At 37.9% G+C, this 12,910-nt stretch overlaps 1 protein-coding gene across 4 annotated transcripts in view; it reads left to right on the forward strand.

The window, feature by feature from the left end:
* KLHL18 (kelch like family member 18) overlaps nt 1-12,910 on the forward strand; it is a 95,597-nt gene that overhangs the window by 65,472 nt on the left and 17,215 nt on the right. For 3 of the 4 annotated variants that reach the window (XM_027842185.1, XM_027842187.1, XM_027842188.1), the window contains one exon: nt 223-460. In XM_027842185.1, coding sequence (XP_027697986.1) covers nt 223-460 — 238 coding nt within the window. The remainder of the gene's footprint in view (nt 1-222; nt 461-12,910) is intronic. The other variant, XM_027842186.1, reaches the window with a different exon arrangement.

Raw genomic sequence — 12,910 nt, forward strand, 5'->3', positions numbered from 1 at the left:
TGGGTCTTGGCTTTTTCTAGCATCCTAGAAGGCATAGCATGAGTGAAATTTTCACAGTGGCAATACCAACAGATGAGGTTTGTTCCTGGAAATGTTTAGGACATCTGTAGTATCTATGGTGTTTTTTCATTCCGCAGACAGAATCAAGTGAATTGCTCTGACTAGTCACTCCCCATAAGTAGCAAACTAAATGAATGGGATCATTTGTTTTAATTTGAGTAGCAAATTTTTATGCAGGTGATTCACTGAATGTGGTCGAAGTGTTTGATCCCATCGCCAATCGATGGGAGAAGTGTCAACCTATGACTACAGCCCGCAGCCGTGTAGGAGTGGCTGTGGTCAACGGGCTCCTGTATGCCATTGGAGGATACGATGGCCAATTGCGGCTGAGTACTGTGGAGGTGTACAACCCTGAGACGGATACATGGACCAAAGTGGGCAGCATGAACAGCAAACGAAGGTATTTGGGCTTTGAATTCTGCCATGTTGCTTTTCTGCTTTATTTTATCCATTCATTTATTCATTAAGTAAATATTTGTTGAGTCTCTGTGTACAGTGAGGGATGCAAAGGACTAAAGCACAACTTAGAACTGAGGGGCGTTCTTTTGGACCATCTGGTCCAACCTCTCATTTTATTGAGGAGGAAACTAAGGCCTGGGCCTTATCACAGTGCTCGTAAGGGACTCTAGAGCTCTTGAAGATGGCCCCCTCTCACCCCACACACACGTAGACATGGAAAGTGAAATAGGATGTAAGTTTCACGTAAGTGGGATAGTCGTGCTGTAGGAACTCTGCAAGAGTGATTTCAGGAAGCCAGAGGGACTATAGGAGACTTCATGGAGGCTCCATTAGAGGCCGGATTTAGGATCACACATCCCAGATGCTAATCCCTGAGGGGCCTTAGGCAAGTCATTTAGCCTCTTACTCTATAAAATTAAGAGATTGTTGACATAGCCCCTAAGGTTCGTCTCAGCTTTAAATTTATGATCCAAAAAAACTTCAAATGGATTTAAGTGGATAGGATTTCGTGTTCTAGGGCAGGTGTGTAGATACAGAAAGTTGCCCAAAGTAACCAGCTCAGTCTCCTTTCCCTTCCTAGTCCCTAACTACCTGGTTTATCCTGGGATTAAGCCAGTATTTTAACTTCTGGACCACAGGCAAATAGGGGCCTGTCTTCTTTTCTAACATTGGAATTGTGACACGTCTGGATGCTATTCTGAGTGACGTGAGATGGCTCAGTGGGCTGAAGAGTGCTCTAAACAGTTGTCTGTGTGGGGTATAGTTCAAAGAACCTTTCACTTGGAATCAGGAGACCTGGGTTGAAATGACCCAGGCCAAGTCACTTCACTTTTCTGAGGATAAATCTTCTCATCTATAAACTGGAGATGATAATGCTTGCATCGAGAGGAAAGATGATGTAGGGAATTTAGGATTAGCCTCAAAGTCAGGAAGACCTGGGTTCAAATCCTACCTCTAACATATAGTATCTGTGTGACCATGGTGAGGTCATTTAACCTCCTAGTTCTCTAGGGAACTCTCTAAGACTCTAAGTTATAGATAAGTTGCTGATTTGCCCTGGTGAAAGGAGTTTGCATATTGGAAACTGTCCTTACCAATGAAAGCCCAAGTTTGGCTCTGCCTCCTAAATAGGGGGGAAAATGCATGTTCTTCATGTCCTTGATTTTCTGTGAGCAGAGTACCCTGTAAATGATAGATCACTATAAAAAGTCATATTACCAGTATGAATTTTCTCTATCACGGTTACTTTCTCTCCATCCCTCACTTTCTTTTCCAGAAATAAGAAAGGAAAACCAATTTACCTCTGTTTTCAAGCTTTTTGCTACCTAAATGGTTAATGGTAATAAATTATATATTGTATAATTAAAAACATTTGTATAGATAGATGTGGTGCTTTTTTTTCTAACTAAGGAAATAGTGCTCATATTTATGTCCAGAGATAATGAATCTGTGCTTTTTTGTATTATTCAAATCCTATTTAGAACGGATTAAACTGTGGTTCGTCCTGGAAACAAAGAAAACATCATATATAACCCACTTCTCAAAACCCACTGGTTAATGCCATGTCTGCACTTTCTTCCCACCACTGATGCTTTTGGTGACTTTCCTCTTCCCACTCTTTGGATATAATACAGCATTTCTGTGGCTTTAAATGTTCCATTGTCCCATTTCCCCAAATTTTAGTTATTTCCTTACTTTTTGTTTGGGGCAGGGGTGGACTGAAGTGGAAGGTTGCCAGTCATCTTTCACTTATTTTCATTTGCCTACTTTCTTCTCATTAATTTTAACAGAATTTCAAATAGAACTTGGGAAGGCATGCTACTGGTCTAGTTACTCTCTCTTTTTGAATAATGCTCTGTTATTTAATAGTTTTGATATAGCCCATTTCATTTTCATTAAATTATAGGCTTCGTTAAAATGTTCTTGGTAGTTCTGTAAGCTTGAACAGTAATCTTTTTTCAGGCATTCTCTTCCCTACAGTGCTTTTTGGAGGAACTTTCATTCTCTTCTATCCATCATTTGAGGGTTAGGTCGAGTGCAACAAACTTCTTGAAGCCTTCCTTCTAAGACCGCGCCTCCACCCCCCACCCCCAGTCCCACACTAAAATTTCCCTGCTTTAACCTTACCACCTGGGCCACTCATTTAGTAATTGTACTGCTTTGGACAACCTTTTGTGTTTCATTTTTGTACCATTGCTATTTATAGGCTGATTAATGGGCATAAGATTAAGTGTGTTTAATGTTGGTATTTTCCCAACTGCTTTTCACCCACCAGAGCTTAGAGGAAATACTGTGTGATTTCTCTCTCTACTTGAGTGCTGTGGGACAGTGTGGTGAAATAAGCAGACTGTGAACCAGAGAGCCAAAAGACCCATGCCTTTATCCAGATCTTACTGTGCTGTTCCACGTTGTTATCAGTGACTTGGATAAACAAGTAAATGGCATGCTTATCAAATTTCCAGATGAAATAAAGCTGAGCAGGATTGTTGGTATCCTAGATGACACATTTATCAAGCACTTACTGTACATCAGGTAATGAGGGGACACAGAGACAAAAAAGAAATAGTCGCTATCCTCTGAGAACTTATATTCTATCAAGGAGTGGGGAGAACACACAGGGTAATATGTACATATATAAGTACATACAGAGTATAAACAAAATTAGTCCAAGGTGTTTTTGTGAGGGAGGGAAGTCATTAGAATTTAGAGGATGGGGAGGAATCAGGAAAGGCATTGTGTGGAAGGTGACGCGATCAGTGTTGAAGAGGGAGTCCATTCCAGACACATGAGGCAGAGCCAGTGTGTAAAATGTAGAGATGAGATATAGGGTGTTGTATGGGAGGAATGGCAAGAAAGCCAGTTTGTTGAGACTGTAGAGTGGTTGAGGTGGAGTAATTTATAAGACTGGAAAGGTAGGTTGGGGCCAGGTTGCAAAGGAGGATCTTGCTTTTCAAGTTGATGTCAAACTACTGATGTGACTATTCAATTTTTCTACCTGTCTAAAGAAAACTTTCTTTAGTGCCTTCTGTACCTGTGCCTCACCTACATCTCTCCATCTTTCTCACAAGAATCCCATGAAAGAATTGGCCACATGTTTTGATAATATCAGGTCATTTGTATCAATGGCATTTTCCTGATCTATCAGGAGTCTAGTGATCCCATCAAAAAAAGGAAATAAAATTAACTGGCATGACTTGTTCTTTTTTTTTTAATGTTTTATCTTTTCCAACTACATGTAAAGACACTTTTTAACATTCATTTTTTAAAATTTTGAGTTCCCAGTTTTCTTTCTCCCTTTCCCCTTTTCCCCTTCCCTAAAACAGTAAGCAATTTGATATAATTTATGTATGTGCAGTTATGTAAATTGTATTTCCATATTTAGTTATGTTGTAAGAGAAGAAATAGACCAAAAGGAAAAAACCATGAAAGAAATAAAGTGAAAATAGTATGCTTTGATCTGCATCAGTTCTTTCTCTGGATGTGGGTAACATTTCCCATCATGCGTCCTTTGGAATTATCTTATATCACTGTATTCCTGAGAATTAAGTTATTCATAGTTGATCATCGCACAGTGTTGCTATTACTGTGTACAGTGTTCTCCTGGTTCTGCTCACTTCACTTTGCATCAGTACATGTAAGTCTTTCCAGGTTTTTCTGAAATCCACCTGCTCCTCATTTCTTATAGTACAATGGTATTCCATTACATTCATAACCGCAACTTGTTCAGCCATTCCTCAATTGATGGACATTCCCTCAATTTCCAATTCTTTGCCACCACAAAAAGAGCTGCTATAAATATTTTTATACATGTGGGTCCTTTTCCCATTTCTATGATCTCTTTGGGATATAGACCTAGAAGTGCTATTGACCAGCCTCACTTTTTCCTCCAGAGCCATCTGGGTCCAGTGGCCAGATATTGATCTGGGCAACTGAAGATGACCCAGGATGCAGTGGGAGACCTTGGCCTTTTTAAGCTAAGGTCTTTTCAAGTTCTCACTTTGAGTGAGGCAATGCTCATTCCATGAATAGGCCTCTTTAAGAAGTGAGTCAAGAGATGGCCCTTTTAATAAAAAAAAAAATCAAACTGGGAGGGGAAGACCCTCAGGTTTGCTGGCCAAAAGAGAAAGTTACTGTTTACATTCACTCTGAGCCAGGAGGGCCCAAAAAATAACCATAAAATGGTGCTTGGGATCTCATTGATTTTGAAATTATTAGCAGGTTGTGGGAGGAGTATCACCTGTAAGAGAATTTTATGATCCTGACATGGTTCTGGGATTTTGAACTTTTAGGATCTGAAATCATCAGAGTGAGATTAGTGTTAACCTCAGGTTTCTCCTCATCTTTTTTGCCTTGTGATATTTTTTTCTTATGCTTATTAGAGGCAGTTGGTGGCACAAAGGATAAGAACAAATCCAGCCTCTGACACTAGCTATGGGACCATGGGCAAGTCTTTAACCTGTTTACCTCAGTTTCCTCAACTATAAACCAGGATAATAGCACCAACAGTTTTGAGGCTTAAATGAAATATTTGTAAAAAGTGCTTTTTGTTGTTGTTTAGTCATGTTTGACTTTTCATGACCCCATTTGGGTTTTTTTTTGGCAGAGGTACTGGAATAATTTGCCATTTCCTTCTCCAGCTCATTTTATAGATGAGGAAACTGAGGCAAACAAGTTTAAGTGACTTGCCCAGGATCACATCAGTATCTATTCTTCTTTTCATAGTTGTGGCCAAATAGCAAATCTTAGATTCCAGTCTTGCTTTTGGGCCCAAGATTAATCTCCAGATGGCATCCTCACAGCAATCAGTGTCATCAGAGAGATAATAGTAGCACCAAGAATGTTTTGTCTCATAAACCAAGGGAAAGGACAGTATCCAGAAGGAAGAAATTATCAACATGTCAAATGATGCAGTCATTAGAGAATGAAAATTAAACAAGAGTCATTGGGTTTGACAACTAGAGAATCATTGGTGGCTATATGTGTGCATACTTGTAGTCCCTGCTAATACTGGGAGAGGCCAAGACTGGTGGATTTCTCCAGTTTTTAGGAGTTCTGAGTTGTAGTAGAGCCACTCAGGTTTCTGCACTCTCTGGCCCCAATGTGGTGATTCAAGATGACTCTCATGTCAAATTATTTCCTATTCATTAAAATGTAACCAATTTCATTTTTGTGATATTATTTAGTGAAATATTTCAAATGAAATATTTGAAATGAAGTGAAGGCAGTGTAATGTATTAGATAAGAGAGATGGATTTAGGGTCAGGAAAACCTGGGTTTAAATCTTGCTAGTTTTGTGACTTTGAGCAAGTCATTGAATCTCTCTGGGCATCAGTTTCCTTACCTGTAAAATGAGGGGCTTAGACTTAAAGATTTCTAAGGCCTCTTATAGCTTTAGCTTTATGATCTGTGTAGTTTTAAAGCATTTGGCCTCTATCATTCCTTACTCCTATATTTTACAACATGCTTGCTTTTACATTGAAGTTCCAGAATATCAAACTATATGTTGTTCATTTAATTTGGAGTGTCTCACCCACTGCTTCATGGAATTTTTTTTACCTCTTCATCCTCTTCAACAGATGTTTGTGCATAAGTAGTAATTATGTCCATGGTCAAATGGATCATGAAATGATGTTTCTTTCTTGTTGGCTTTGGATGAACAATAAAACCATCTCTGCCAACCTTTTATTTGCCTGTCTTAAGAGAACCTATGAGTCAGCCTTCCATTTAGCTAAAGCTTCCTTTTGTCTTCTGGCCTTGTTTATAGATCATGATTGATATGATTCAGTTAATCCAATGTCTACCAGTTTGGTCACTGGACAAGAACCTTAGGTTTAGAGTAATAGCAACAGTTAATGTTTATAAACATTCTCTAAACTGTGCTTCTTACCTTCATCTGCCCTGTTTTCTGTCTCTTTGCCACCATCATCAAAGACCATTTTGTGTTTTTATGTTTCATGGCTGCCATGGTCAAAGAATTCATCACCAAGTAGCCAGCCTCCTGTTGATTCATTTTTATATAAGCAGGTCTTTCTTCCCCTTTCAATTATATCCATAGGATATAAGGGTCAAGTAGTATTAAGAATTTTATAGCTTACATTGTAAATTGCCAGATAATTTTCCAAGGAGCATATACATATTCGTAGTTCTACCAATAGTTAAAATAATAGTTTGCCAATTTGTTGCCAGCACTGAATTTTGTAATTTTAACTTATCTTTAACAATTTAGTGGGTATAAAAGGATAGATATGAGTTTTTAATATGCACTTCTCTGATTATTAGACAATTGCAAGGTCTTCAGTTGTTTCAAATGGACAATTTGTGTGTTTTCCTTCTGATGTTAACAGGAATAGGTACTGAACCTATCATTTTATTGCTGTAGGTGAAAAAAGAAAAACTTCCTCTACCAATGAAAGTTGACATCTTTGTTGTTGTTGATGTTACAATTTATAGCATTAAAAAGTTGTCTAGGTAGAGCACTGAAAATTAAGTGATTTGTCTAGTATGTCAAAAACAAGGCTTGAACCCAGGTCTTCTTGGCTTCTTGGGCTTGTTCTCTATCCACTACATCAAACTGCCTTTTACTAGTGGTAATAGGAGGGAGTTGCACTAAGACTTTGGGGGCACTCTGTATAACATTTGAAAGTTTATAAGGTGTTTTATGTACATTATCATGTCTGATCATCACAGTAATGCTATGGGGTAGGTACACCAGGTATTATTATTCTCCTTTTAGTGATGAGAACACTGAATCTCAGTGACTTGTTCGTGTTCAAATAGCTAATAAGTATTGGAGCTGAGTTTGCAATCCAAATTTTTCTGACTGCATTTCTCCTTGCCGCCTCTTCATATCCATAGAACTAGGAAGTTGACAAAGATGACAAAAGATCATAAAGAAGATTCAACAAGAAATAATGTTGGAGGACTTGTGGGAAAGCAGGCACATATACATGGTTGGTGGAGAGCTGTGAATTGATCCAACCATTCTGAAAAACAATTTGAAATTATCTTTTTTTTTTTTTTGGCAGTTGGGGTTAAGTGACTTGCCCAGGGTCACACAGCTAATAAGTGTGAAGTGTTTGGCTTGAGGTCAGATTTGAACCTAGGTCCTCCTGCCTTCAGGGCTGGTGCTCTATCCACTGTGCCACCTAACTGCCCCTTTAAAAATTATTCTTAAAAAATAAGAAGGAAGGGATGAAGGAAGGAAGAAAGAAGGGGAAGTAGGTAAGAAAGAAAGAATGAAAGGAGGAGAAAGGAAGGAAAGGACGAGGAAGGAAGGAAAGAAGGAAAAAGAAAGGGAGGAAAAAGAGAAAGGGCAGGAAGAAAGGAAGATAGGAATGAGAAAAAAGGAAGAAACAGAGAAAAAAGAAAGGAAGGAAGAAAATTGAAATGTCCATACTCTTTGACTCAGAAATTCCACTGGTGTTTGCTTCAAGAAGGTCAGAACAGAAAGAAGAGTGCCATGTGCAACAAAATAACCAAAGCAGCACTTTATGTGGTAGCAAAGAATTAGACACAAAATAGATAACCATTGATTGGGAAATGGTTAAAAAAATTTGTGGCACATGGATGTATTGTAACATTACTGTGCTGTTGGAAGTGGCAAATGTGAAGAATTCAGAGAATCTTGGGAAGATTTATGTGATGCTGAATGAACTAAGTAGAACCAGGAAACAATATCCATATTGACTACAAATGTAAACAGAAATAACAAAATCCTGAGAATTGATTACTGTGAAATTATAAGAGTTGAGTAAATGGACCTCTCTCTCCTTGTTGCAGATGTAGAGAACTGTGGATATGAAATGTTGCATATACTCTAAGACAAGGTCAATATATTGTTTGGTTTTGTTGAACATTTTTTCCTTTTTCTTTTAAAATCTTTCTTATAAATAATGCCTGGCTAGATCAGAAAGGGGTGGTGGTGTATTTATATCCTTTGATAGTGAGTAGATAGTATAATGGATCGAATGTTGATCTGGAATTAAAAAAACTTGAGTTCAAATCTGGTCTTGGGTACTTAATAAAACCAGTTATGTGACCCTGGGCAAGTCACTTGACCTCCCTTCCTTAATTTCCTCTTCTGTAAAATGGTAACAATAAAACACCTACCTTCCAAAGTTGTTGTGAGGATGAAATTAAATATGTGTAAAGTACCTTGCATATTCTGAAGTGTATATAAATGCTAGCCCATCATCATCATCATCATCATCATCATCATCTATTTCAGAATGGATCTTACTCTAGTAGAATTGTTTCATTTCGAGATTTGGGGCATCAGATTTTTAAATCAGATATTTTTATGCCAAAGGTTTTGCCCCAATATATTTATTTTTGGGGGGAGGGGTTCTCTCTTATTATGTAAAAACATTTTTTTATAGTCAGATCCATCTATTTTATCTTCTATAATTTGTTAACTATATAAAAGAAGTAGGTCAGAGGAGTCTCTGATCAAATTAAGGAGTTTTTCTTGCAATTCAACAATATAATATGTTATGGACCCTTCTTAGTAATAATCAAATTGGAGAAGTTCCTCTGTCAACCTGATGAGATTATAGCCACTGGATGAAGGCAATTAATGACAATTCCTGCTGATTGAAGGACAAATTAGCCACTGGCCCCACTGCTGGCTCAGCTCTTGAGAGATTAATTTCACTTTTTTTCCTTGATTCTTTCAGACTGCTACATAAAGGGGAGAGGAAAATTTGACTCATCCCAACCAGCAGCAGCAATGACTTATGGCAGAAACTCATGGCTATAGGAGATGTGTGCTTACATATATAGCATGGGTGTAGATTTCAAAGGCATTGCTTCCTGTGCTCCCAACTTTTTGTTTACAGGAGGAGGGATAGATAGCATGATCCTGGCACCTAGCCCAGGGTCACACAGCTCGTAAGTGTCAAGTATTTGGTCTGAGGCCAGATTTGATCTCAGGTCCTCCTGACCTCAGGGCCAGTGCTCTATTCACTGCACCACCTAGCTGCCCCTCAGTTCCTTCTAAGACACAAGTATGGTTTTGATACCTAAAACAGGGAGAACTGAAACAGAGAAAGAAAACTGTAGACCAATTTCTGTAATGAATATTGGTGAAAAATTTTAAATAAAACACTATCAAGGAGATTACAGCAATATATCACAAAGCTCATACAATATGACCAGGTGCGATTTATACCAGGAATGCAGGGCTGGTTCAATATTAGCAAAACTGTAAGCATAATTGACCATATCAATAACAAAAACAACAAAAATGCTATGATTGTCTCAATGGATACAGAAAAAGCTTTGACAAAATACAACAGCCATTCCTATGAGAGACATTAGAAAGCATAGAAATCAATGGAGATTTTCTTAAAATCATAAAAAAGGGAAAAGAGCCAAGTCACTTAACCCCAATTGCCTTAAAAAAAAAAAGGAATTGGTAGGACTCCTTTACTAATTTTGTTTTTTTCAAATAGTTTATATAGTATTGGAATTATTTTCCCCTAAGTACTGCCTTGGCTGCATCCTACAAATTTTGGTATGTTGTTTTGTTGTTGTCATTATCTTTAATGAAATTATTTATTGTTTCTGTGAGTTGTTCTTCGATTTAGATTATTTAGTTTTCAATTAATTTAATCTATGCTTCCAAGACCTTTTATTGGATATAGTTTTTATTGCTTTATGGTCAGAAAAGCATGCACTTAGTATTTCTGCTTTTCTGCATTTATTTATGATATTTTTATGGTCAGTTTTTGTTAAGGTGCTACATACAGCTGAGAAAAAAAGTATATGTCTTTCTGTTCCCATTCCGTTTTCTCCAGAGGTCCATTATGTCTAACTTTTCTAAAATTTTATTTATCTCTAACATCTTTCTTATTTATTTTATAGTTAAGTTTATCTAGTTTTGAGAGAGGAAAGTTGAGGTCCCCCATTGGTATAGATTTGCTGTCTGTTTACTCTTGTAACTTATTTAACTTTACCTTTAAGAATGTGGATGCAGGGCAGAGTCAAGATGGCAGAGAAAAGTCAGAAAGTCGCCTGAGCTCTCCCCAGTTTTACTCAGAAACAATGTTAAATCAAGCCTCTCAATGGATTCTGGAGCAACAGAACCTACAAAAAAATGGAGAGAAACAATTTTCTACCTTAAGATAACTGAGGGCTTTAGGAAAGGTCTGTCTCATTTGGGTAAAAGGGAAATGTAGTCCAGTACAGATGGTATCCAGGGAAGCCAACAGGTAGCTCTCAACTACAGCACAGATCAGCAACCAAGGCTCCTGGGTCCTGGCTCCACAGGCCAGTGCAACAGCAGGTCAGCTGTGAGGCCTCCAGCCCCAGCAGAGAAGGCAAACTGCCAGCCCCAAAACCCCAGGCACAATAGGCATGACTTGGCTAGGCCACCCCAGCACAGTGGGCAAGCTGCCAGCACCTGAGACCCCGGTGCAGAAAGCCAATGACCAGGCCCCCTGGACCCTAGCACAAGAAGCTCAGGACACTGCCTCCTGTGCCCCAGGAGCAGAGCTCAACTTTAAAAGTTAAGAAATAGACTAAAAAATGAGCAAAAATAGAAAAGAGCCCTGACCATAGAAAGCTGTTATGGCAACAGTGAAGATCAAAACACAAATTCAGAAGAGGACAACAATGTCAAAATGCCTGCACGTGAAACCTTAGGGGAATATGAATTGGTCTCAAGCCCAAGAGAGTCTTCTTGGAAGAATTTTAAAAAAAAATTTTAAATCAAATAAGAGAAGTGGAAGAAAAATTGGGAAAAGAAATGAGAGTTATGCAAGAGAGAATCAACAGCTTGGAAAAGGAAGGACAAAAATTGACAGAAGAAAACAATTCTTTAAAAAATACAATTGGCCAAATGGGGGGGCGGGGGGAATCTACTGAAGAAAACAACTCCTTAAAGAGTAGAGTTGACCAAATGGAAAAGAAGCTACAAAAGCTCACTGAAGAAAATAATTCCTTAAAATTTAGAATTGGGCAAGTAGAAGCTAATGACTCTATGAGACATCAAGAATCAAACAAAATCTAAAGAATGGAAAAATAGAAGAAATTTTTTTTCTCATTGGAAAAACAACTGAGCTGGAAAATAGTTTCAGGAGGGATAATTTAAGAATTATTAGACTACCTGAAAGCTATGATTAAAAAAAAAAAAAAGAACTAGACAGTATCTTTCAAGAGATTATCAAGGAAAACTCCCCTGATATTCTAGAACCCAAGGGTAAAATAGTCATTGAAAGAATCCACTGATCACCTCCTGAAAGAGGTCCCTAAATGAAAACTCCCAGGAATATTGTAGCCAAATTCCAGAATTTACCAGGTCAAGGAGAAAATACTGCAAGCAGCCAGAAAGAAACAATTCACATATCAAGCAGCCACAGTCAAGATTACACAGGACTTAGCAGCTTCTATATTAAAGGATTAGAGGTCTTGGGAATACGATATTCTGGAAGGCAAAGGACCTTGGATTACAACCAAGAATTGGCTACCCAGCAAAACTGAGTTTAATCTTTCAGGGAAAAAGATGGATATCCAATAAAATAGAGGACTTTCAAATTTTCCTGACGAAAAGACCAGAGCTGAACAGAAAATTTGATCTTCAAATACAAGACTCAGAAAAAGCATAAAAAGGTAAACAGGCAAGGAAAAAAAAAACATGCTGTTCAATAAAGTTAAACTATTTACATTCCTACACAGGAAGATGATACTTGTAACTCTTGAGAACGGTATCTCTATTAGGATAGATAGAAGGAGTATACATAGACAGAGGGTTTGGGTATAAGTTGACTTTAATGTGATGATATAAAAAAAAATCAAGGGGTGAAAAAAAAAGGATTGTGCTGACAGAAGAGGAAAGGAGGAGGCAGAATAAGGTAAATAATATCACATGAAGAGGTATTGAAGGCATCACATGAAAGACCTATTAGAGGAAAAGAAGGGAAGGGTGAGCATTGTTTGAACCTTACTCATCAGATTTGGCTCAAAGAGGGAATAACATTCACTTAGTTGGGTACAGAAATTTACCTTATAGGGAAGTAGGAGGAGAAATGGGAAAGAAAAGGCAGGGGAGCTGATAGAAGAGAGGGTAGATTGAGGGGGGTGGCAGTCAGAAATAAAATACTGGTGAGGAGGAACAGGGTGAGAGAGAAAAGTATGATTGGGAAAAATAGGATGGAGGGAAATACACAGTAAAACAGAAATGGATAGCAGAGTGGATTAAAAACCATAATCCTATAATATGTTGTTTACAAGAAACACATTTGAAGCAGAAAGATACACACAGAGGAAATTATAGCAATAATTAGGAGCTATTTTGCCCAACCACATGCTAATAAATCTGACAATCTAAGTTAAATAGATGAATATTTACAAAAATTTAAATTGCTCAGATGAACAGAAGAGGAAATAACCC

The sequence above is a fragment of the Vombatus ursinus genome, unplaced genomic scaffold, assembly GCF_900497805.2.
Source record: "Vombatus ursinus unplaced genomic scaffold, bare-nosed wombat genome assembly UNPS02014867.1, whole genome shotgun sequence".
Taxonomy (NCBI): Eukaryota; Metazoa; Chordata; class Mammalia; order Diprotodontia; family Vombatidae; genus Vombatus; species Vombatus ursinus.